General features: G+C 32.5%; 2 protein-coding genes across 7 annotated transcripts in view; one reads left to right on the forward strand and one right to left on the reverse strand.

The window, feature by feature from the left end:
* Positions 1 to 25881, forward strand: part of Cip4 (formin-binding protein 1-like Cip4) — a 292493-nt gene that overhangs the window by 127229 nt on the left and 139383 nt on the right. The gene's annotated exons all lie outside the window — the stretch shown is intronic.
* Positions 152 to 1189, reverse strand: LOC142232918 (serine protease 1-like). The gene is made up of 2 exons (XM_075303633.1): positions 940 to 1189; positions 152 to 869 (listed from the first exon to the last, which is right to left on the reverse strand). Exons 1-2 carry the CDS (start codon positions 1158 to 1160, stop codon positions 308 to 310), a joined length of 783 nt encoding a protein of 260 aa, XP_075159748.1. The 5' UTR covers positions 1161 to 1189; the 3' UTR covers positions 152 to 307.

Below are 25881 nucleotides of genomic sequence, written 5' to 3' on the forward strand. Positions count from 1 at the left end.
ATCCACTCTAGTGCATTAGACAACTTAAATTTTGAGTCTATAGATTTTGTAAAAGTCTATCAAATTTTTTCCAAATCGAGTGATATTTATATGTATGTATTTGGAACAAACCTTTATATATAGCACCCAACACATTTGCTAATGAAATCAATTTTTTCATTTTTTCATTCATTTTTTTAATGCCCATTTTAAACTGCGATTGATACATTTGATCATTTTTGTGATTGACGTTATTTCAATTAAAAAACAATTGAATCAATTAATTTCGTGATTGCATCAGACATTTTTTTTCTGTATACACACTTTTTTAATGAGTGATACCAGTGTGTTCCTTGATCCATTCCAAGTAGCTGGTAACACGGGTGAAGGCAGCTGGGTAACCCTTCTCGCAACCGGCAGCAGAACCGAAGGAAGTCAAACCAATTTGAACACTGTTTGATTTCAAAACCAAGGGACCGCCAGAATCACCATTACAGGTGGAGACACCGTGGGGAGTAGATACGCAGATGTTGGAAGAAGTGATGGTATTACCGAAAGTAGCCTTGCAAACAGTATTGGTGATGATCTTCATGTCAGCGTATTGCAAATGGGTGGCCACAGAGGAGGAAGAGTCGGAAGTACGGCCCCAACCAGAAGCGATAGCTTCATCACCGGAATAAGTGGAGTATGAGCTCGATATGGAGGGCAATTTAACGGCCTTAATTCTGGTGGTGTAGGTTACAGAGGGAATTTTGATCAAGGAGATATCGTTCTTCAAGGTTTTGCTATTCCAATCGGCATGGATGATGATATCGTCTTTGCCCACTTTATGGGTTACTTCTGCAGAAGTGCGAACTGTAGCTCCCAAATAAACAGTAACGGAGGAGATTCTGTTTACAAATACGAAATAAAAATCTCATAAAATCGTAAGCTTCAAAAATGTTTGCGTGTCCAACTTACCCATCGGTACAGTGAGCAGCAGTCAAAACCCATTTGTTACCAATCAAGGAGCCACCACACCAAGAGGATGAGGTGGAGCTAATATGCAAGGAAAGACCAACTTGGTAGGGAAATTGGCCAGTGGCGGCATCATGGCCGTGTGTAATGCGTCCCTCAGATTCGTAGAGAGGTACAGCAGAAACGGTGGCCAAAGCCAAAACAAAGACAATAAAGAATTTCATACTACTACGACGGAGTAACAAATGATGGCCTTCCCATACCCATGGTCTAATTTTATAGTAAATGTCACAAATTATTCCAAAAGATAGAGCCCACAGGGAAATGTTTGATAAGATAGGTTTCCCATTATAAAAGCGAAGTTCATTTCTTTCTTTTATTCGCAAATAATCTTTTGTTGCCCAAAATAAGACACTTTTTAATATTCTTTTAGCTATAGATATACTCCCAAGGAACAACTTGAGATATGATATTGCTTGCGGATTATATTCACCACGAAAATTCCGTTTGTGCCTATCAATAGGAGTTTGACGTGCGAAAAGTATAACCGTATAACAGTATCATTTATTAATCAATCAAGATCTTGTCTTTGCCAAAATAGACAGCTAATTTTATTTGTAATTATTTATTATTCGAGCTTTATGGACAAAATAGATTCAGGAACTTGATAATTTGAGTCATTGAAAAGAAAACACCAGATACAAATCTACAACACGCCTGACTATACTCGCTTCCGTTCGGACGAATAAACTTATCCATATTATTTAGATCTGACTGGCTAATTACAAATAAAATCATGCATTTGGACGTTAATCGCTTGGCTCGATTCCAGACTAACATAAAAAGTAGTAAGCAAATAGGAAAAACATTACGGGTTTCGTTTTATCCGAAAATCCAAATTTTTTGAAAACTGCTTTTCAGTATTTTATTTTGCTCAAAACTAGTTAACCGGTTTAAACCGAAAAAATAAAAGTCAGAGAGATTGAGTTGCAACCACTTATTTGGTTGCAGAAAAAAAGATAAACATATTCTAAGTGATTCTGAAATAGCGGGCTGTCACTATACCTAATCTAACCTAGTAATTCATTGTAATAAAATGAACATAGAAAGTGGACTAGGGTGTCCATGCTTCACCTTCACTGCACACAGAAAACGGATTTGTTGGGACGACCAATATTTTTGCCAACCGAATTATTTGGTTCCATCTACTATCAGAAATTTTACCTACACGCTCACAAAAAATCGCTTCTGTAACATATACTCCCAAACATATTTTGCTTCAAGCATATATATTTTTGGGTATTGCCCAAACATTTATATGTTTGATCTCTTCCAATATATAATATGTTTGAAAGCATATTGGTCTAAACAATATATGTTTGGGTAGTCTAAGTTCCAAACATTTTGTATTTTTGCATCCAAATTCAATAATGTTGTCTTCCAAAAAAACAATATGTTATTATGTGAACATATAATATGTTTGGAAGCATTTTGCACCCAAAAATATTATATGCTTAAAAAAATTCTCCCAAACAATATTGTGCTCAAAATTTTATTTATTTATTTATATATTTACAATCATAATGAATTACGAAAATAAACAGGTAATATAGGTGCTAACAACATAGATTTTCGACCTGAATGCTCAAAATTTTGTTTCTGCCTAATTGTATATTCCCCCACATCTTTCTCACTTCCACGAGATTTTTTAGTTCTTAGCACCTTTTTCTGTAATACAAACATTGTAGAAGAAATTATTCAATTTTATGATTTTTTTTATTTTAATTTTACCTTTTGCCGGACGGGGATTCGAACAGCGGACCACACAGTTTGTAAGGATCAAAGAAGTAGCTGATCAATTGCCCAAGGAAAAATAAAATGTTAATTTTGTAATAACAAGCAACAACCACCAACTTAATTCAATATCGCTCCCTGTTAAATAGCGCTCCAAGCTACTAAACACATATATGTTTATAGGCTATTTCCAATTTAATATATGTTTGCATCCAAGCATATTATATTTACAAACATTTTATGTCCCAAACATAATATGTTCTAACATATTAACATATATGTCCCAAACATGTTATGCTAGTTTATGAACATTATATGCTTGCACTCAAAAATATTGTGTTTAAAAATTTGTGATCCAAACATGTAATGTTTATAGCCAAACATATGAAAAACAGTCTTTTTCATCCGTGTACATAATTTAGTTAAATTAAATTATAACTTCTCATGTTAGCATGAAACCGAAACAGGTGACTAACGTCCAAATGCATGATTCTAATTTACAATTAATTATTATTCGAGCTTTACGGAAAAAAGTTGAGGAACTTGATCAACAGAATCATTGAAAAGAAAACGGCATATACAAATCTGTACATGCCTTACTGTATATGTTTCTGTACGGGCGAACGAACTTTACCACAGTCTTTAGTACAGATCTGGCTGGGAAAGTTAACTCAACTTGGGTCCTTTATGCTAACACTTAACGGAGAAAACATACAGGAATTACTCCCCTTTAAATCGAATCTTTAATCTTTAATCCCACTGTGCATCATCTCTTCATATAACTACAAATCCTTTAATCTTACACTGAAAAAACAGTGAACCCACCACGAAGAAAACTTTCGGTTAATTTTAGAAAATTTTGAATATTTGTAGAAAATTTTAACTAAACAGTATTACAAACGTTGGCATCACGCCGATGTCATAAAAATAAGTAAATATTTTTCGACAAATACAAGAAAATTAATTAGACATAACTAAGTTTTTTCACTTGTTAAAGAAAATTTTGTAGTTTGAAGAAAAAACTTGGAGTTCAAAATTGCAAGAATGTCTTTAGTGACATACGAAGTTCATGATGGACGCCTTTTTGATAAAATTTACAAATTTAAAGAAATTCTAAACTACTTTGTGGAAGACACGAATTTAGTTAATCTTTATGCTTCATTTGAGTATATTTTTTTCCTCGGGTTTAGTTAATTTAACTAACGTACACAAAAATGTATTAGAGTAAAGAAAACTTTCTCCAAACATAATATTTCTATGAACTAAAATAAAGTTAAATTGGCTTTAGTGAAATAGAGAGTTCACTTTTTTTTGAGTGTATATTTATTTCGTTTTGTTACCTCTATTTTTTGAGGCCATTGCTGAATTCACCTGAGTGGTGAACACTCGAACAATGTCCTGTTTAATTGTTGTTTACTGTGATAACTTTACTGAAACTGCACTGAAAAAAACAATGGGAAAACGGTGAACCCTTCCTGGTGGGTTGGAAAAAGTGAACCCTCTATTTCACTAAAGCCAATTTAACTTAATATTAGTTCATGGAATTGTTATATTTGGAGAAAGTTTCCTTTATTCTAAAAATTTTGTGCGTATGTTAGTTAAATTAACTAAATTACAAAATTGAGCAAATAAATTAAAAAAAAATGGAAAAAACGGGAAAAATGATGTATAAAGATTTACTTAATTCATACTTCTCACAAAATATTTAATTATATGTTTAAATTTGTAAATTTCACTACAAATGCGCCCATCTTGAACTTCGTATGGCACTAAAGACATTCTTTCAACTCCAACTTTTTCCTTCAAACTACAAAATTTTCTTTAACAAATGAAAAAACCTAATCATGCAAGAATGTCTTAGTGACATACGAAGTTCATGATGAAGTCATTTGTAGTAAAATTTACAAATTTAAAAAAATAATCAACTATTTTGTGAGAAATACGAATTTAGTAAATCTTTATGCTTAATTTGTGTATAATTTTTCCCGTTTTTTAATTAATTTAACTAACGTACGCAAAAAATGATTAGAGGGAAGGAAACCTTTTTCCAAACATAATAATTCCATGAACTAAAATAAAATTAAATTGGCTCTAGTGAAATAGAGAGTTCAATTTTTTTTTGAGTGTAAGCAAAACATTATGCCTCGAAGCGTTTGTTTTAGTAGATTTGTAGTAATTTATCTTAATAGATCTTTAAGGCTTTAAATTATAAAAAAATATGACAATAATAATACAAAAATCCATTCATGACTTACTGCACTGAAAAAAATATTGTCATGGGGTCAAAGATTTCATGTCTTTAAAATACGAATGCAAATTTTGCTTAGCATAGAAGACGCATTTCTCTAATATAAAGTTTTTTTCCTTGTCCAAAAGTCGATAAACTTTTCAATGAAGTCGTGTTGTCCTTATAATTAAGTGATTTCACTTAAAAATGGGTATCATAACATGAAAGAAAAAATGTTTGGGCTAATTCAACTTGACTTTAATAATTCAGAAAAATTCTTTAAATTGAATGAAATTGTCTTTAAATTTGTTGTCTTTTTGCATCTTGACTACAAAGCAAAAAATCGTTCAAATATAGGACATGTTTTTCAACACTTCAATTTAAAGACGCTTTTTACTTGAAACATAGCATAATTACTATTGGAAGTCGAGTCTTAATTTTGAAAATAAAGTTGTCGTTAACTAGTTTTTAAAGGACTTTGATAAAATATGAAGAAAAAAAGCTGAAAAAGCGAAAAATTAAAATTTGCTTCCTACACCCAGAAAAAAGTGACCCCTTCTTTAAGTTAAAATGAACTCATTGTGAAGAAAGGTGAACTTCGTATAGCGCCAAAGACATTTTTATTTGTTTGAACGATGTGATTTTCGTAGAAATTAGGAATAATGCATTCCATATATTAGTTAACATTTTCCTATATTTATATACCACTATACTACAGAATGAAAAAATTTAACTAATTTGAATTCATATATGGAATGATTTTATTGAAATTTTTTCATTCATTTCGACAAATCTTACACATTTGTGGTAAAACTTTTACTTCATAATTAGAACTGCTTACCTTCGTTTTTAAATACAATTTTATTTATTTCTATAAGCAACTTTATCTTCAATAAAAGACATGTTTTATTAATATATTGAATATATTTATTAATAATCAACAGCATCGAATCTCTTTGAAATATTAGTTTATTATTCCACTATTTCCAATTTCCGTGTGATATTATCAACTGTAAAACGCACTTTTTCTTCTTCTTGTATTTCACTTTTAATAAGTTGCTGCCTAACGATTTTGTCCTCCTTTTACAATTTCAATACCTACAAATATAAAAAATCATAAAACATTTTTGTTGCAAAAGGTTAGCGTCACTGAATATTACCTGATAATTGAAGATTCCAAAATGAAGACAAATGAAAGGGTTGTTATTCTGCTGGTGTTTTCTTTCTTTATACACTATCACGAACATTGATAGATTTATTTAAAAAACGAAAATTTTTCTCACTAATTTAAAATAACAAATATTTTATATATTTTATTTGTTATTTATTATATTATTTTACCATATTGTTTTTTAACAATCTCTCCGAAACAACGCGATTCCAACTAAAAAAACAACCGACGCGCAAATATATCGATTACACCCACGCGCAAACACATCGATTACGATGACAGGTATCGATTACAGGTAGACAATAGAAATTTAGGAAAATTTCCTATATTCTAACAAGTGTGTTTCCTTAAGTTTTGAAAGGATTGCATACTTCTTAGTACGAATGAACTAAAATATTTTTCTATGCCAAGTGTTGTTCGTATGTATGAAAAACTTTCTATTATAAAGGAAGTCGCAATTATCATTTTATAAGAAATTTTACTAATTTTGAGGAAACTTGGTTTTAGTTCGGTTTTTGTTTATTTTTACGAATGCTTTGTTATCGGTGAATAAAATTTTCTTTTTCAGTAGTAAATTCTTATACCCAGCGAAGAAAATAGTATGAGTAAAATTCCATGCCTTATTCTAGTTAATGAACTATTCCTAACTGCTTACAGTTTAGATTTTTTTACTGAAACGAGTAAATTTTTATTATTTTTCACAAAAATTTACCTTAATGGAAATAAAATGGATAAACTATATTGATGAAAATTTTTTCCTTTAGTTTCGAAGGCACTTTTTTCTGGGTGTAGAAGCAAATACACAAAACCCAAATTTAAAAGAGAATTGTGTCTTAAAAGTATCCTTACTTGTATTCTCCGCTTCTTTGGCTCGGAATCAATACCGAAATTTTTAAAGTAAAGACAAAATCTTTGGAACCGGGCATGCTTTTTTTTCAGTGTGGGTGGTGCATGTCTTTCCACCCAGTTAGCCGTCTAGGTTAGGTTTTTCTTAAGTTATATAAAACTATATTTAATATTATTAAATAAAATATATATTAATTAATATAAAATAAACTGAAGTAAAAACAAACGGAATTAAACCCAATATATACTTAATTTAGTGCAGTAAAATGTATTAGTAAATAAAAGGCTTAAATGTCCGTCTGATGCAAAAGTAACACTTTTTTTAGATTCCATTTTCCACTTATGGATCTAATGGCGACTACTAAAGAATATGCCCCGATTCATTCTAAAGTTATTAAAAATTCATGTTTCTCTATAGGTTTATTATTACATCAACCCATGTGAAACATTTTACAATATTCTACATTACGGTTTCCCCTACGGTTGTCATTTAATAGAAATCCTCTCCACCCCTTTGTTTGATTATAATGATTATTCCATAACCAGAACACTTAACCACTAACTGGACTAGATATAGAATATATATTGTAAAGAGAACACAATACGGAATAAGTGTGCTACGTTTAAAAGTAGTCACCAATAACCTATTATTGGTAGTAGTTAACCAACTTTCTGTTGATTTTTTTTTATTTTAGCAGACATATGGTAACAAGTGCCGAGCTGGGTCAACACTTTCTTGACTCAATTTTAAAAGGGTGCATTTTAATGAACACATCTTTGTCACATTGAATAAAATGTTCGCAAAAGAATGAGACTGACGTGGAAGTTATACAGAATCTTCATCCATATAAGTCATCATTTGTGTGTGGACGATCTGCAGATCCTTTTTATCCAATTAATACTGCAGGTAAATATGTCCACAACTAGTTAACGACTTCTTTCCACAACCAGAGCATTGAAACACTAACTGGACTAGATATAGAATAAACATTGCAAAGAGACAATAGGAATAAGTGTGCCATATTTAAAAGCAATAACCTATTATTTCAACTCTGTTATATTAAATAGAATATTCGCAAAGGATGAGACTGCATTGAAAGAAATTGAGAACCTTCATGGCAACCATAATCTTTCCTATAAATCTCTATTACGATTTTTGATGATCTTTGGTTATATGAGAAAGCCTGAAAATTAGAAACCATAAAAAAAAGACACTTTGAGGCCCTTTGTATCCGTTCGAAGACTTATGACCATAGCGATGCTCTAGATGTTTTTACAAGTTTCCTTCTTTCCTACAGGAATACCCTTTTGGCAACTTTCCTTGTAGCCACGAACACAAGAAACAAACGGAAAATTCCCCAGTAAATGAAGCCATATATTGAACGCGTTAATCTTATGCGCTTTAAAGCATTGTTGGAGGTGTTGTAAAGTGTTCTGTAATATTATCCTTCTTTGTTCATTGCCCACCACAAAGAAGTGGTCTTTTTTCGATTGATTTTTTTGCTATTATGGTGTATTTATTTTTGTTTTTTTGGGGGTTGTTTTTGGTATAAACTTAAGTGTCAAGTTTCTAATTGTTTTTCGTTTTTTCGCTCCTACACCAATTAATAGAGTTTACACATACGTACACTGAAAAAAATATTGTCTTGAGGTCAAAGATTTCATGTCCTTAAAATATAAATCCAAATTTTGCTTAGCATAGAAGATATAAAGATTTTTTCATTGTCCAAAAGTCGATAAACTTTTCAATTAAGTTGTATTGTCCTTATAATTAAGTGATTTGACTTAAAAATGGGTATCATTGTATGAAAGAAAAAATTTTTGGGCTAAGGTCAACTTGACTTTAATAATTCAGAAAAAATCTTTAAAATTAATGAAATTGTCTTTAAATTTGTTGTCTTTTTGCATATTGACTAGAAAGCAAAAAATCGTTCAAAAAAATAGGAAATGTTTTTCAACACTTTATTTTAAAGACGTTTTTTACTTGAAACAAGCATAATTTCTACTGGAAGTCGAGTCTGGATTTGGAAAATAAAGTTGTCGTTAACTCGTTTTTAAAGGACTTTGATAGCATATGAAGAAGCTGATAAAAACGAAAAATAAAATTTGCTTCCAGAAGCAAGTACACAAAACCCAAATTTAAAAGAGAATTGTGTCTTAAAAGTATCCTTACTTGTATTCTCCGCTTCTTTGGCTCGGAATTAATACCAGAATTGTTAAAGTAAAGATAAAGGGTGATACGGTCAAAATTTGGTCAATATAAACTTGACGTATTTCTTTCAATTTTGCATTTAAAAAACCTGAACGCCCCTCATTTTGAAGGTGTGTGTGTGTAGAATATTGCTCCTATTTTGATTTTGGAATTCAATCTTCAGTTGTCAAAATGCCGTCCAAGCAAGAAGAGCAGCGTATCAAAATTTTGCTCGCGCATCGCGAAAATCCGAGCTACTCGCACACAAAGCTGGCAAAATCGCTAAAAGTTGCCAAATCAACCGTTACAAATGTAATTAAAGTGTTTTGAACGTTTGTCGACAGCCAGGACGTCTGGATCGGGGGGAAATCGAAAACCGGAAGCCGCTGAGACGACAAAGAGAGTTGCCGGTAGTTTCAAGCGAAACCCTAGCCTCTCTCTCCGCGATGCCGCAAATAAGCTGGGTGTATCGTCTACAACTGTGCATCGAGCCAAAAAACGAGCCGGACTATCGACTTACAAGAAGGTAGTGACTCCAAATCGCGATGATAAACAAAATACGACGGTCAAAGCGCGATCCCGGAGGCTGTACACGACGATGCTGACGAAGTTTGACTGCGTGGTAATGGACGACGAAACCTACGTCAAAGCCGACTACAAGCAGCTTCCGGGACAGGAGTTTTATACGGCAAAAGGAAGGGGAAAAGTAGCAGATATTTTCAAGCACATAAAACTGTCAAAGTTCGCAAAGAAATATCTGGTTTGGCAAGCCATCTGTACCTGTGGCTTGAAAAGCAGCATTTTCATAGCTTCCGGGACTGCCAACCAAGAAATTTACGTGAAAGAGTGTTTGAATAAACGTCTGCTGGCTTTCCTGAAGAAACACGGTTGTTCCGAACTGTTTTGGCCGGATTTGGCATCTTGCCATTACGGTAAAAAGGCCATGGAGTGGTACGCCGCCAACAACGTGCAGGTGGTTTCCAAGGACAAGAACCCTCCCAACACGCCAGAGCTCCGCCCAATTGAGAAATACTGGGCTATTGTCAAGCGGAACCTAAAGAAGACCAAAAAACTGCTAAGGACGAGCAGCAGTTCAAGGCAAACTTGTTTTCTGCGGCGAAGAAGGTGGACAAGGTGGCTGTACAAAATCTGATGGCAGGTGTCAAGCGTGAGGCCCGGCAATTCGGATTTGGAAAAGCGAAAGCCTAACTGAATATTTTTCCTGAATTTTATACTAATTGAACTTGAAAAAGAAATCTAATTTGATTTTTTAAATAAACGATTTCACCGATTTACACGCGTTTTCCCATGACCAAATTTTGACCGTATCACCCTTTAAAATCTTTGCAACCGGGCATGCTTTTTTTCCGTGTAAATACCTACACAAAGTCCGTAGTTAAACTAATGCAAAATTTTACGTATATTTTTTTCAAAAAGATTGTTTGTTTGTAGTTAAATTTTATTGTTTTTTTTTTTCAAATTTTCCACAGCCCAATGAAATGTCCTTATTCCATGTATGTCTCAAAATTTGTATGAAGAAAATTTTCGTTCGATTCCCAAAAATAGTAAAAATGAACTATTCTATAACTATTGGTCATGATTTGGTGCCAATATTTTTTTTTTTTTTTAATTTAAGGAATGGACTGAAATTTCAGAGCAGAATATACTAAATTCAAATAATACCACATTATAAACGTTTCATTAATTTACAATTATTTATTTCGAAAATTGCATAGTCTTTGATATTATGTCAATACACTGAAAAAACAGTGAACCCACCAAGAAGAAAAATTTTGTTTAATTTGAGAAAATTTAGATTACTTTTAGAAAATTTAGATTACTTTTAGAAAATTAAAAAAAAGCTACACTTGTAGTTTAGTCAATGCATGGTTTTAAGCTGAAATCAAAAAAAAAAAAAAAATAAAAATAATTTAAAATTTTCGATAATTTCAAGAAAATTTACTAGACATAGTAAATTTTTATCATTTGTTAAAGAAAATTTTGTAGTTTGAAGGCAAACATTGAAGTTCAAAATTGCAAGAATGTCTTTATTGCCATAGGAAATTAAAAAAAAAAAAACAATGAACTATTTTTGGAGGAGTACGAATTCGGTAAATCTTTATGCTACATTTGCGTATAATGTTTTCCCGTTTTTTAGTTCATTTAACTAACGTACGCAAAAAAAATGTAGGGTAAATGAAACTTTCTCCAAACACATAAAAGTTTACTTGGATGCAAAGATTTTGACCTTCCTTTAAGGATTTTGGTATCGATTCCGAGCCGAAGATGTGGTTTCTTTAAAATAAGGAAATTTTTTTGCAACCTATCTGGCTTTAAATCTAGGATCTATAAAATTAAAATTAGGATACAGATCTCATTTATGGAATTGTTATTATATTTTTCCGGTATATTAATGAATCTACTCCCGAACAAACAAATGCCAGTTTAAAAATCCAAAATTATAACGCATAACTCAAAGTAAACAATTTTTATTCCAAAAACTTTACCAAAGATGCTAAATCCTCAAAATAAGTCTTAGCCTATATTTGAAGGGTTTTTATCTTAAATCTAAAGATTCAATATTTCAGTTAATTTAAGAACGATTTCTTTAAATAAAAAATGTGTTTCTTTACTTGAAGGAAAATTTGCCTTAGTTTAAAGACATGCAACTTTAAGGAAAGAACGCATATTTTCAAATTGTGTGTGATTACAAACTTTATTTTAATTTAAATGTCATTATTTTAAATAAATTTGTCCTTAATATTTTGTAAATTGCGCATCCCAAAATTGAGATTGCGTAATCTTTAATATCACGTAAATATTTTTTTCATTGTAATAAATCCATGAAATAAAATAAAGTTATATTGGCTTTAGCGAAATAGAGGGTTCACTCTTTATTGAGTGTATTTTTTTAGTGTTGTCTTACACAGTATCTTCTTTAAGGATTTAATTCTGTATAATTTTCGGCGTCTTTGAATTAAGAACAATTTTCCTCTATGTAAAGGAAAGTCTTAAGACTTCAAGTGAACTTTAAGATTACCTTTTACCAACTAAATTTATTCGAAAACTAAACTATTTATAAAATGTTTTGAGTATGGACCACAATGAAAGAAAAAAATGACGTAATATAAACGATTATATAAACTAAAATTGAGGATATGCAACGTACACAACATCAAGGACATATTTCTTTAAAATAAAAAAATTGTAATTACAAGAAAATTCGTAATCTTTGCTTTAAAATTTTTGTTCATTAAATTTAGGACAGGAATCCTTGAAATTTGAATCCCTCCTTTATAAAAGTGAATAAACATATTTTTGATTTAAAAAAATAATCTTTTAATTCACTGAGATCATGAATCTTTCGATTAAAAATAAAAAAGCTTCAAATGTAGGCTAGGACCAATTTTTTGTGGATTTTGCTTCTTTGGTTTAAAAAATATTTTGAAATTAATAAAACATGTTCACTTTGAAATACAGTGAAACCCCTCAAACATGGACACTTAGAAAATCGAACAACTCTTTAAAAGTGGACAATTTTCGTGAGACGTTTACTATATTATCAGATTAAAAGTAAAATTTCCCAAGTGGTCCCCCCCCAAATGTGGACAAATTTTAGGCGACCTTGAGTGTCCACTGTATCTGTCGCAATGTGGTTTCACTGTATCTGTTACAATTTGGATTTATAAACTGACTATATGTGTGTTAATAGATTTTTTTTAAAACCCCTAAAGAGAAAAAAATCCATAAATGAAACCTGTATCATGATTTTTGTTTTACAGATCCTCTATTTAATGGTAGAAAACCTTTTAAAAAAATCTTTGTATTAAACAAAAGGAGCATTTTTGGCCCGGAATCAATATCGAAATCCTTAAGGGAAGAGCAGCATTATTGGAACTTTTTTTTAGTGCATACACACAAAAAAATTTCACGAAAAATTTTCCAATTAAAATTTTAATTGAGTTTTAAAAAATATTCAATTAAAAATTTAATTGATTCAACAAATTTTTTAATTGAAACAAAAATCAATCACAAAAATAATAGTACCAATTAATTTTTTAATTGAATCAATTATCTTTTTAATTGACCTTCAATTAATTTTTTAATTGATACTATCATTTCTGTGATTGAGGACATTTCAATTAAAAATTAATTGGATCAATACATTTCGTGATTGAATCAGAAAAAAAATTTTTGTGTGTATACTCAATATACTCAAAAATGTCAATATTGAATTAGTATTTATTTATCTGTTGTATGTGTAAAAAGCGGAACATTTCAATAATGAAATTATTTTGAATTTTAAAGAATTTAGTTTTTAAATTGTGTTGCTTCCTTCAAATATTTTTGGTTTTAAGAATGTACATCTTTAGCTCGGAATCAATATCCAAAATCAAAATCATTCAAAATGTTTGGATCCACGAAAACTTTGTTTTTGAGTGTAGAGTTTTGCCTATTTGATTTGATACGAAATGACCCATATTTCATTTCGATTTGATTTGATTTGGAGGAGAAATTATCTACCAAAAATTTTGATTTTCTAACTTTTTCACTCTATTTTAATCAGATGTTTTTAACAAAAATTTCCATCGTCAAATAAACAAAATGCCAGTCAATGACCGACATTATTGTCACACATCAACACGTCCGTTACCGAGTACTTGAGAATTAGTTCCCATTTCTGTTTTATTTCCATTGTATTCCTTATTCCAAACAAACAACATCGATAACACCGATTACCGGCTGTCGTTTCTATGGCAAGCACCTACTGATGAGTGAGAGTGAATGACTACGGGCTATGTTTTTTAATTACTTCGAAAAACTATGGAAGTACCCCAGAATAAGTCCGTCCATCCGTCCGTCCTTGGGGAAGTAGAAAGGGGAAGTTATAACAAAATATCACAGTGTTAGTGTTTGTATGGCTGAAACGGAAAATTGAACAACCCAATGCACACCATCTACCACCAACTAAATACAAGTATATATCAACCACTCCAGTGCAGTTTTATTTGTTGCCAGCGGTATTGACTGAGTGACTGACTGACATAACTGCATTTACGGGTCGTCGATACGCCATGGTATCGTTTTATTGTCAGTTTGTTAGATTTTCTTTTACACCGTTCTATTTTTCATAGTCACGAAGTATGTTTTGTGTCTGACAAAAACATAAAACCGACCAAAGAATGGAGAAAACCTGTTTTCCGAAAAATGGGCCGCTTTGAAATACAGCAAAAAACAACAAAATCGATTGTCTAAGGTTCGTATTGAGGAAAACCTACACACACACACTCACATACAATTCATATCCGATTGTGGTAAGTATTCGATTTGAAACTGCATTTTCCCCATTTGCCCCTAGAGAGTACAGCCAACATTAAAAAGTGAATCGAATTAAGTTGGTTACTGATTACAATAAAGGGGGAGAAATTGTGGGAGGTGAATGAACTATTTTAACGTTTATCCAAATCCACGCAGACAAAAAATTTTGTAGTAAGTAAAAAGATTATTTGGTTTTCAATTTATAAATCTCTCATTTCAAATGAATTTTTAATAATTTTTGAAGCTATTAAAACTATTTCAAAAGAGGTTTAAAATTCTCAAGTTTGGAATTAAAACCACTTTTTTGGAAGCTCTTTGTTTTAAAAAACTTACCAATTCTTTGTATGTAATTTCACAATATATCAGTTTAGTATATGTTAAGTAATTTTAAGTAATCACATGAACTGCAAACGAGTTCAAAATAATATATACAGTAGAATTCGGTTATAGCGACCGCCAAGGGACCGAAATTATACGTCGTTATAACCGAACGTCGTAGTATCCAAATAAGTGTACACAATATTTTTAATTTTTTTTTATGATGTATATTCATATTTATTGAGATTGGAACTAGTTTAGAATTGTGGTTTGTTTTCTATTTACAAGAGTTTCTTTTAATAATTTACTTTCAATAATTTCAACGGAAATATATAAACTCTCTGATATATCAGAACCCCCAAATCGTAAATACTGTTTTAATGTGTGCACCGCACTCAAGGTTTTGTCCTAGTTGGAATTTTGATTGATTCATCTTCGTCATCTGGTTCATTTTCCCTGTGAGTTTCATCATTTTCTTTTGTGTTCTCCACTATTTCTCTCAATGAAGGCTCTTCTGATGTCACGACGTTTTCATCGACATTTACGAACTCATCCCAGTCCTGGTTTGAACTCGAACTCATCCCAAACTGGTTTGAATATTTCTTCTTTGTCATTTGTACCTCTGTTTGGGATAGTCGAAAACAAATTCTGTGATTCCCCGCAGTATATGTTTCTTTATTTAGTATTGGCTGACGACAAAAAATGGAATGCAAAAAAATAAAAATTAGTACACAGAACTTACACTGAAAAAACAGTGAACCCACCAGGAAGAAAAATTTCGGTTAATTTTAGAAAATTTTGAATATTATTAGAAAATTTTAACTAAACAGTATAACAAACGCTGGCATCACGCCGATGTCATAAAAATAAGTAAATATTTTTCGACAAATTCAAGAAAATTTATTAGACATAATTAAGTTTTTTCACTTGTCAAAGAAAATTTTGTAGTTTGAAGGAAAAAATTGGAGTTCAAAATTGCAAGAATGTCTTTAGTGACATACGAAGTTCATGATGAACGCATTTGTAGTAAAATTTACAAATTTAAAGAAATATTGAACTATTTTGTGGAAGACACGAATTTAGTTAATCTTTATCCTTCATTTGTGTAAAATTTTTTCCTCGGTTTTAGTTAACTTAACTAACGTACACAAAAAATTATTAGAGTAGAGGAAACTTTCTCCAAACATATTAATTCCATGAACTAAAATACAGTTAAATTGGCTTTAGTGAAATAGAGAGTTCACTTTTTTTTGAGTGTACATCGTCGTTATAACCGAATATCCATTCCAAAGCAGACGTGCAAATTGGTCGTTAAAAGCAGATGGTCGCTAAAACCGGAGTCGTTCTAAGCGAATGCTTGCGCATGTACAAACTATTAAGAAACAAACTTGCTTTGAAAATCCGTCGTTATAAACGGATGGTCGTTATAAACGAGGTCGCTATAAATGAATTCTACTGTATTATGAGATTTTCATAAAATTCTTGAAATGTGAACTAACTGGGAAGAAGTACTTGCGTACTTTGGGACGTGGGGTAAATTTGACCCCTTATTATACCCACCACCATAGAATGTCATTTGTCATTCCGTGTGTAACACATCGAAATATCGATTTCCGACTATATAAAGTATATATATTCTTGATCAGGGAGAAATTCTAATATGATATAACGATGTCCGTCTGTCTGGTTGTCTGTCTGTTGTAATCACGCTACAGTCTTCAATAATGAAGCAATCGTGCTTAAATTTTGCACAAACTCACTCGTCTTTTGTCTGCAGGCAGGTCAAGTTCGAAGATGGGCTATATCGGTCCAGGTTTTGATATAGTCCCCATATAAACCGACCTCCCGATTTGGGGTCTAGAAATCGTAGTTTTTATCCAATTTGCCTGAAATTTGAAATCTAGAGGTATTTTATGACCATAAAGAGGTTTGCCAAAAATAGTATCGGTCTATGTTTTGGTATAGCCCCCATATAGACCGACCTCCCGATTTTACTTCTTGGGCTTATAGAAACCGCAGTTCTTATCCAATTTGCCTGAAATTGAAAATCTAGAGGTACTTGAGGACCATCAAAAGGTGTGCCGAAAATGGTCCGTATCGTTCCATGTTTTGGTATAACCCCCATATAGACCGATCTCCCGATTTTACATCTTGGGTTTATAGAATCCGTAGTTTATATACAATTTGCCTGAAATTGGAAATTTATAGGTATTTTAGGACCATAAAGAGGTGTGCCACAAATGGTGAGTGTCGGTCTATGTTTGGCTGGCTGTCTATCTGTCTGTTGTAATCACGCTACAGTCTTCAATAATGAAGCAACCGTGCTGAAATTTTGCACAAACTCGTCTTTTGTCTGCAGGCAGGTCAAGTTCGAAGATGGGCTATATCGGTCCAGGTTTTGTATAGTCCCCATATAAATCGACCTCCCGATTTGGGGTCTAGAAATCGTAGTTTTTTATCCAATTTGCCTGAAATTTGAAATCTAGAGGTATTTTATGACCATAAAGAGGTGTGCCAAAAATGGTGAGTATCGGTCCAGGTTTTGATATAGCTCCCATATAAACCGATCCCCCGATTTGGGCTCTTGGGCTTCTAGAAACCTAAAATTGGATATCTAGAGGTATTTTAGGACCACACATAGGTGTGTCGAAAATGGTGTGTATCGGTCCATGTTTTGGTATAGCCGCCATATAGATCGATCTCCCGATTTTACTTCTTGGGCTTCCAGAAACTGTAGTTTTTATGCGATTTGTCTAAAATTTTAAATCTAGAAGTATTATAGGGCCACAAATACCCAGCAAAACAAGCGTCGCCAAAAAAGTAATGAAAATTTTCTTTTTGGATCCAGAAGTGGTGCAAAATTGATGCAGAAGCGATGAATTTAACATGGGCTTGTCATAGGACGGAAGTCCTCCATTTCAACAGCCGTTGCACTTCTTTGGGTGTGATCCGAATTCAATGTTTTGGATGTAAATTAAAATCTTGTCAAATAAATAATTTTTATAATTTTTTATAATTTTTAATGGACCGTTAGACGCTTGTCGGAAGCGTTTGACCTCAAATATTTTCAAATATTTCAATTTTTTCAGATTGGATTTAGCATGTTTTTCGACAAAATTTAAATGATTTGTACCATTTTATGAATTCTTACTCTGTTTTTAACCTATTTGAAACAAAAAAAGTTACAATTACCCATTAAAAGTATGAAAAAAAAAAAAACAAGTTATAAAAAATTGAATTAAAATAACTTCCTGGGTATTTAAAATAAATAGCATCATTGGGAGTGCATCTTCTGGAAGCGCTTTTAAAGTTGTGCCTTTGGAAGAACTTCCAAATTTTTTTTCTGGGTAGGTGTGCAGAAAATGGAGTCTATCGGTCCATGTTTTGCCATAGCCCCCATATAGTCCGATCTCCCGATTTTACTTCTTGGGCGTCTAGAAACTGTATTTTCTAACCGATTTGCTTAAAATATGAAATCTAGAGATATTTTAGGAATACAAATAGGTGTATCGATATATGGTTTGCTATAGCTCCAATATAGATCGATCTCACGATTTTACTTCTTGAGTTTCTAGAAACCGTAGTTTTTATCCAATTTGCCTCAAATATAAAATCTAGAAGTTTTTTATGACCATAAATAGGTGTTCCGAATATATTGTGTGTCGGTACAGATTTTGATATATCCTCCCTTATGAACCCGCCCTCCGATGTGGGGTCTAGATTCTCTAGGATTCTCAAAACAACAATTAGGTGTGCTGAATTTGGTGTGTATGGATTCTCCCGATTTCAGTGTTTGGTCGTATATAAACCGTGGTTTTTGTTAAGGCCGATGGCACTTCTTGATGGTATTGAAGGCGCACTTATCATGAAAATTGCTTGAAACTGAATGTAAAATTTCCAGATTTTAATTCGCGTAATCATTTGAATAATGAAAGTAAAAGTCTACAGATTTTAGATTTCAAATCAAGGCGTCATTTCATCATTTATCTTGCACACTTACGCGATTCCCCAAAAACTCATAGATAAAATCTTTAAACTTATCTTCCGGAAGTGTACTGGTTGAATCGATCTGCTTGGGAGAATATTTGTCATCAAATCCCCTGAAATGTTATATATTAGCAAGTAACACGCAACGGCGAAGAGTTTTCAAAGGAAACTATTATATTTGATTCATGGTGGTGGGTATTTAAGAAAGGCCGAACTTACTGATGTGTATACTTTTTTTTTTAAATTTTAATTCAAATCGACTAATTTATTTTCTTTTTTTCTTTTCAGGTAAGCATTATACATAAATATATGCAACGTATTTATAGTAAGTATGATTCTCTAGTTTTTGGATATGGATTCTATACTCTTCTCAATAATACTGATGAAATTTCTAGAATTTCAAAAGCTGTAATAATAAGTCATTGATCGGTTTATACAGATAAACGTTTCTACTCCAGGAGGATCCATAAGATATTTTTCGATCGGTTTATGTTGTGTATATATATAATTATAGATCGATACACCCAGAAAAAAGTGACCCCTTCTTTAAGTTAAAATGAACTCATTGTGAAGAAAGTTGAACTTCGTATAGCGCCAAAGACATTTTTATTTGTTTGAATGATGTGATTTTCGTAGAAATTAGGTAGAATGCATTCCGTATATTAGTTAACATTTTCCTATATTTATGTACCACAAGAATGAAAAAATTTAACTGAATTGAATTCATATATGGAATGATTTTATTGAACTTTTTTTCATTCATTTGGACAAATCTTACATATTTGTGATAAACCTTTTACTTCAAATTTAGATCTGCTTACCTTACCTTAAATACAATTTTATGTATTTATATAAGCAATTTTTTCTTCAATAAAAGACATGTTTTATTAATATATTAAATATATTTATTTAGAATCAACAGCATCGATTAAAACACATTTTTTCTTCTTGTAGTACCTTTCACTTTGAATAATTTGCTGCCAAGCAATTTTGTCCACCTTTTACAATTTCAATACCTACAAATATAAACAAAAAAATCCAAAACCAATTTTTTCACAAAATGGTAGCGTCACTGAATATTACCTGATAATAGAAGATTCCAAAATGAAGTCGAATGAAGGGGTTGTTATTCTGCTGGTGTTTTCTTTTTTATAAACCAATTTTCAAAAAACGAACATTTTTCTCACTAATTTAAAATAACAAATATTTTATATATTTTATTTGTTTTTTATAATATTATTTACTATATTATTTTTTAACAATCTCTCCGTATACCATAACAACGCGATTCCCACTAAAAAAACAACCCACGCGCAAACATATCGATTACATCAAAGACAGGTATCGATTACAGGTAGATACAAGAAATGTAGGAAATTTTCCTATATTCTAACAAGTGTGTTTCCTTAAGTTTTGAAAGGATTGAATACTTATTAGTACGAATGAACTAAAAGATTTTTCTATGCCAAGTGTTATTCGTATGTATGATAAGCTTTCTATAATAAAGGAAGTCAGAATTATCATTTTATAAGAAATCTTACTAAATTTGAGGAAACTTGGTTTTAGTTCGGTTTTTGTTTATTTTTACGAATGCTTTGTTATCAGTGAATAAAATTTTCTCGTTCAGTAGTAAATTCTTATACCCAGCGAAGAAAACAGTATTAGTAAAATTCCATGCCCTATTCTAGTTTATGAACTATTCCTAACTGCTTTCAGTTTAGGATTTTTTTACTGAAACAGGTAAATTTTATTATTTCACACAAAATATTAACTGAGTGGAAATAAAATGGCTAAACTAAATTGATGAACATTTTTTCCTTTAGTTTCGAAGACACTTTTTTCTGGGTGTATGGACCATTTTTTTCTTGATTATCGATTTTTAAGGCATCAACTACCACATTTGAAATTTGCTCCCTCAAGAGACTTCGAAAGTCAAATCTGGGTAAAGTTAAGGGTTATATATCATTATGAATGGATATGAACTAATTTTTGGTCTATTTTGAGCGCCACGTTCAGATGAGAAATGGAAAATTCATCGGCTCTTATGGCAGCCAACACCATTATCATTGGCTGCGCCTGAATTCTGATGACCAATATTTCCATATCCTCAAACAACAATCGCAACTGTAACATGAGCCTTTTCGGAAATGCAATGTTGCGCTGCAACTGCTGCTGCACAACCAACTTTGATTTTGTTGAGCAACTGCTGCTGATCACATGTTGCAGATACTTGTTTGTTGCATATTTTGTTTGCAATTTAGAACCCAAAACCACCATAAATGGAAAAATATATAATAAATTTCATTTGTGAATTAGATGTTTCTTCAAATGAGTCAAAGCTATGTTATTTATTGAAAAAGATTTCTGAAGTAGATAGCGAAATTATTACTGCAATAAGTTTGTAGTCGTCACACAAAGAGACGATCAAAACTTCATGTAAGCAATACAATATTTGTTAAACGTGTGTGTATAAATCCCTGATTTCAGTCCTTTTTCTCCCTGCTGAAAATTCTCCCTCCATGTCCAAACGTGCTCTTAATATCAATTTGGAGCTTTTAGAATGCACTTCTACTCTAAAAAACATGTTTTTGCTTGTTTTTTTTTTTACTAGGTTTGCGCAACATATGCTTTTTAGAACATTTGACGCCTGCAATGTTGCCGGTCACATGACGCTTGAATATGTTGCGCAGTACATGCAGCACGACATTCCGAAAGGGCTCATATTCTGCTTCAAGCATATATATTTTCAGAATTTGTGCAAACAAAAAAAATGTAAAATAGGTATCTGGCATTTTCTTTTCAATAGCTTAATAATATCAATTCCTTAATCTTCATGTCCAATTAGCTCATATTAGATTTTTAATCATTTAATTTTTTAAGACTGCGTTGATATCAGGTTAACATAAAAAAAATGTTTATACTGTGCAAATATATTATGTTTCACCTTAAGTATATTTTTTAAAGCTGCGAATAAACAATTGATTGTACTATATATTGAATAATGTTTAGACTTAAAAATGTCAAATTTTCGAGTTTGATGATGCAAGCTCATTTATGCACATAAATAATATGTCTCAAACAGAGTACCATTTGCTCTCATTTGATTCTCTCACTGGGGTGAAAAACCAAATTTTTAAATTGTATCGAAGAAAATAAAAAAATGTACTTTTTAGGCTCAAATTGTACCAAATTTTAGAAAATAATGAAATAAAATATAGTAACCGAAAAATAAAGAAAATAATGCAATCATGTGGGAGTAAAGGAGATATAGGGGTGAAGCAATTCGCCAGAAGCACTTCTTAGTTGGAGAAGAATATTTTGCAAAATCTAACAAAACTTAAAGAATTCTACCAAACAGTACAAAATCTAATCTTTTGGTAGAATTCTATCAACTGTGGGAAACGTTGTGAAGACGAGCTGAATATTTCAAATTGTACCAATTGTATTTTTGGGAAAAGGAATGTATCGAATTTAATACAGTTGTACCAATTTTTACATCACTGGTCTTTCGTTATCCATCTATGTCGCCATCTTTATATTTCTTCTTTAGTCTCTCTTGCCCTATCTGACAAAATTTCTAAATTACTATATGTTTGCATGCAGAGACTTTATATTTAAGAGAATGTGATGTCCCAAACATTTTATACTAGTTTACAAACATTTTATAATTGCACTTAAAAATAATGTGTTAAAACATATAATTATAATTTTTACACCAAAACACATGAAAAACAGTCGTTTTTCGTACGTGCAGGATTTACAAATGGAATGAAAACGTGAATATACTATAGGTGTGCACGTGAGTAATATTTTACTCACGCTCACGCACACTCACGACGGAAAAATCTTACTAACGCACACTCACGCACGATATTGTTTGGTAGGGCTCACGCACACTCACGCACGAAAATACCGTAACTCACGAAAAATATCGTGACTCACGAACAAATTTTTGAGTAATTTACCTTAGCGACGTGTCTGAAAACATGAGCATTTTTAAAATCGAGAGCGTTATTACACTCTTAACATCGCAGTTGTCACTAAAATTGTAAATGAATTTAACTCTTAAGAGTTTTATGTTGGTGAGCGGGATTATTTTCGTGAGCGTAAATCTTTACTCTCGCACACTCACGAAGATAATATTTTCGTGACTCACGCTCACGCACGACATTTTTGTTTGTTAATCACGCTCACACACACTCACGCCGTTGCCATGAGCGTGACTCACGACTCACGAAAATTTCGTGTCACGTGCACACTTCTAGAATATACACTCCATAGTATGGTGTAGGGTTTACAAATAATATATCGTTTGATAGATTTCTACAAATCATCCCCCACTCCTATAAATCAATTCCCTCAAACTCAAAAGACATTCTTTCTGGCCAAATCCAATTCATTTTGTATCAATGTATCAATGAGTAGCTAAAGAATTGAAGGAATCTCCTATTATTGATGGAGGTTACGAAATCACTGGGGCCACCTCATTACTCTCCGGGCGCTATTTTCTTTTGTGGCCGCTTTCAATCAATGAAGAAACAACCTCTTCCCCTATCCAATGCACTATAAATCACAAAAACATGTTTTTCTCCAAGGCGATAGCATCAAGAGATGATGAGTAACAGTGGATATATGAATGGGTAGCTCATCGGAAATGTGGGATCATTGTTTTCGTCCATCGTTTTCGCTTTTATTGTGACTACCCGATTATTATCAATAATTTTTCACACTTTATTAATAAGTTTAATGTACATTTTTGTTTTTTGAATATCCATATGTATGCGTGTGTTTTATTAGCTTCGTTCTTATGTCTAGCTTTTCTCTCTCCCCAATTATCGATCCGTTTGTTTTTTGTAGCATTTTTTGAAGAGGTTTTGGGCAGGGCAAGTGTTTGAGCTTTTTGTGTGTGAAGTTCATCATAAACCCATCGTAATGTGTGTGAAAATAGGGGAGCCCCACCTACATTCTGGGGGAAGTGTTAATGATGGGCAATTTGTCACCACAAAATGTTGTCATGTTATCTATAGCCGTTGGTCGGAGTGAGTGTTTACTTGTTTGTGAGCATAATTCTTCAATTATGAGGTGTAAGTTGATTTTATATTAATTGCCACAGTAGTGGATTTGTGTGGATATCGAATAAAAAGATTGCATCATTATAGTTTTTTATCGTAGTTATCTGATGCTAAATACAATTTCACAAATGACTATACTCGGAATTAGATATACACCTAACATAAAAAATTATGCAACCTTAATTATAGGAGACGCAGTTTAGACAATATTAAGGACAAATTTCTTTACAAAAAAGTAATAGTTTTATTAAATTTAGGATTACATTTGCATTGGTAACCCCTTCACCACTACTGTGGTACAGGGTATAATAAAATGTGCATTTGTATGTAACGCCCAGAAGGAGACGTCATGGCCCGATCGTCTTAGAATTAAATTCAGAGTCGATTTAGCGATGTCCGTCTGTCCGTCCAGCTCGCAATTTTAGTCGGATCGTCTTCAAATTTGGCATAGGGTCTTTTTTCGGCTCAAAAAAATTGGTTCAGATTTAGATATAGCAGCCATTTATAATATATAACCGTTCAGGTCATAAATGACGTATTTATCAACCGATCTTCTTCAAATTTCGTATATTAAAATGTTCTGTGAGTCACGTAAATTTTGCAGAATATCAGCCAAATCGGTTCAGATTTAGATATAGCTCTCCTATATATCTTTCGCCCGATATACACTTATATGACTACTGAGGCCATAGTTTTACTTCGATTTACGCACAGAGAGTAAAATTAACTATGCCAAGTTTGATTGATATCGGTTCAATTTATATATAGCTCCAATATATAACTTTCGCCCGATTTACACTCCTATGGCCCCAGAGGCCAATGTTTTATATCGATTTACGTGAAATTTTGCACAGGAAATAGAATTAACATTATAAGTAATAGGTTGGCTGATAAGTCCCCGGTCTAACAAACAAAAACACATTTTTTTTTGTCAAAATTCGTTTTTATTATTCAACATAGTTCCCTTCAAGAGCGATACAACGATTATAACGACCTTCCAATTTTTTGATACCATTTTGGTAGTACTCCTTCGGTTTTGCCTCAAAATAGGCCTCAGTTTCGGCGATCACCTCTTCATTGTTTTCGTTTTTATTATTCAACATAGTTCCCTTCAAGAGCGATACAACGATTATAACGACCTTCCAATTTTTTGATACCATTTTGGTAGTACTCCTTCGGTTTTGCCTCAAAATAGGCCTCAGTTTCGGCGATCACCTCTTCATTGCAGCCAAATTTTTTCCCTGCGAACATCCTTTTGAGGTCTGAGAACAAGAAAAAGTCGCTGTGGGCTAGATCTGGAGAATACGGTGGGTGGGGAAGCTATTCGAAGCCCAATTCATGAATTTTTGCCATAGTTCTCAATGACTTGTGGCACGGTGCGTTGTCTTGGTGGAACAACACTTTTTTCTTCTTCATATGGGGCCGTTTTGTCGTGATTTCGACCTTCAAACGCTCCAATAACGCCATATAATAGTCACTGTTGATGGTTTTCCCTTCTCAAGATAATCGATAAAAATTATTCCATGCGCATCCCAAAAAACAGAGGCCATTACTTTGCCAGCGGACTTTTGAGTCTTTCCACGCTTCGGAGACGGTTCACCGGTCGCTGTCCACTCAGCCGACTGTCGATTGGACTCAGGAGTGTAGTGATGGAGCCATGTTTCATCCATTGTCACATATCGATGGAAAAACTCGGGTGTATTACGAGTTAACAGCTGCAAACACCGCTCAGAATCATCAACACGTTTTTGTTTTTGGTCAAATGTGAGCTCGCGCGGCACCCATTTTGCACAGAGCTTCCGCATATCCAAATATTGATGAATGATATGACCAACACGTACCTTTGATATCCTTAAGGCCTCTGCTATCTCGATCAACTTCATTTTACGGTCATTTAAAATCATTTTGTGGATTTTTTGGATGTTTTCGTCGGTAACCACCTCTTTCGGGCGTCCACTGCGTTCACCGTCCTCCGTGCTCATTTCACCACGCTTGAATTTTGCATACCAATCAATTATTG

Source organism: Haematobia irritans, chromosome 4, assembly GCF_050003625.1.
Source record: "Haematobia irritans isolate KBUSLIRL chromosome 4, ASM5000362v1, whole genome shotgun sequence".
Taxonomy (NCBI): domain Eukaryota; kingdom Metazoa; phylum Arthropoda; class Insecta; order Diptera; family Muscidae; genus Haematobia; species Haematobia irritans.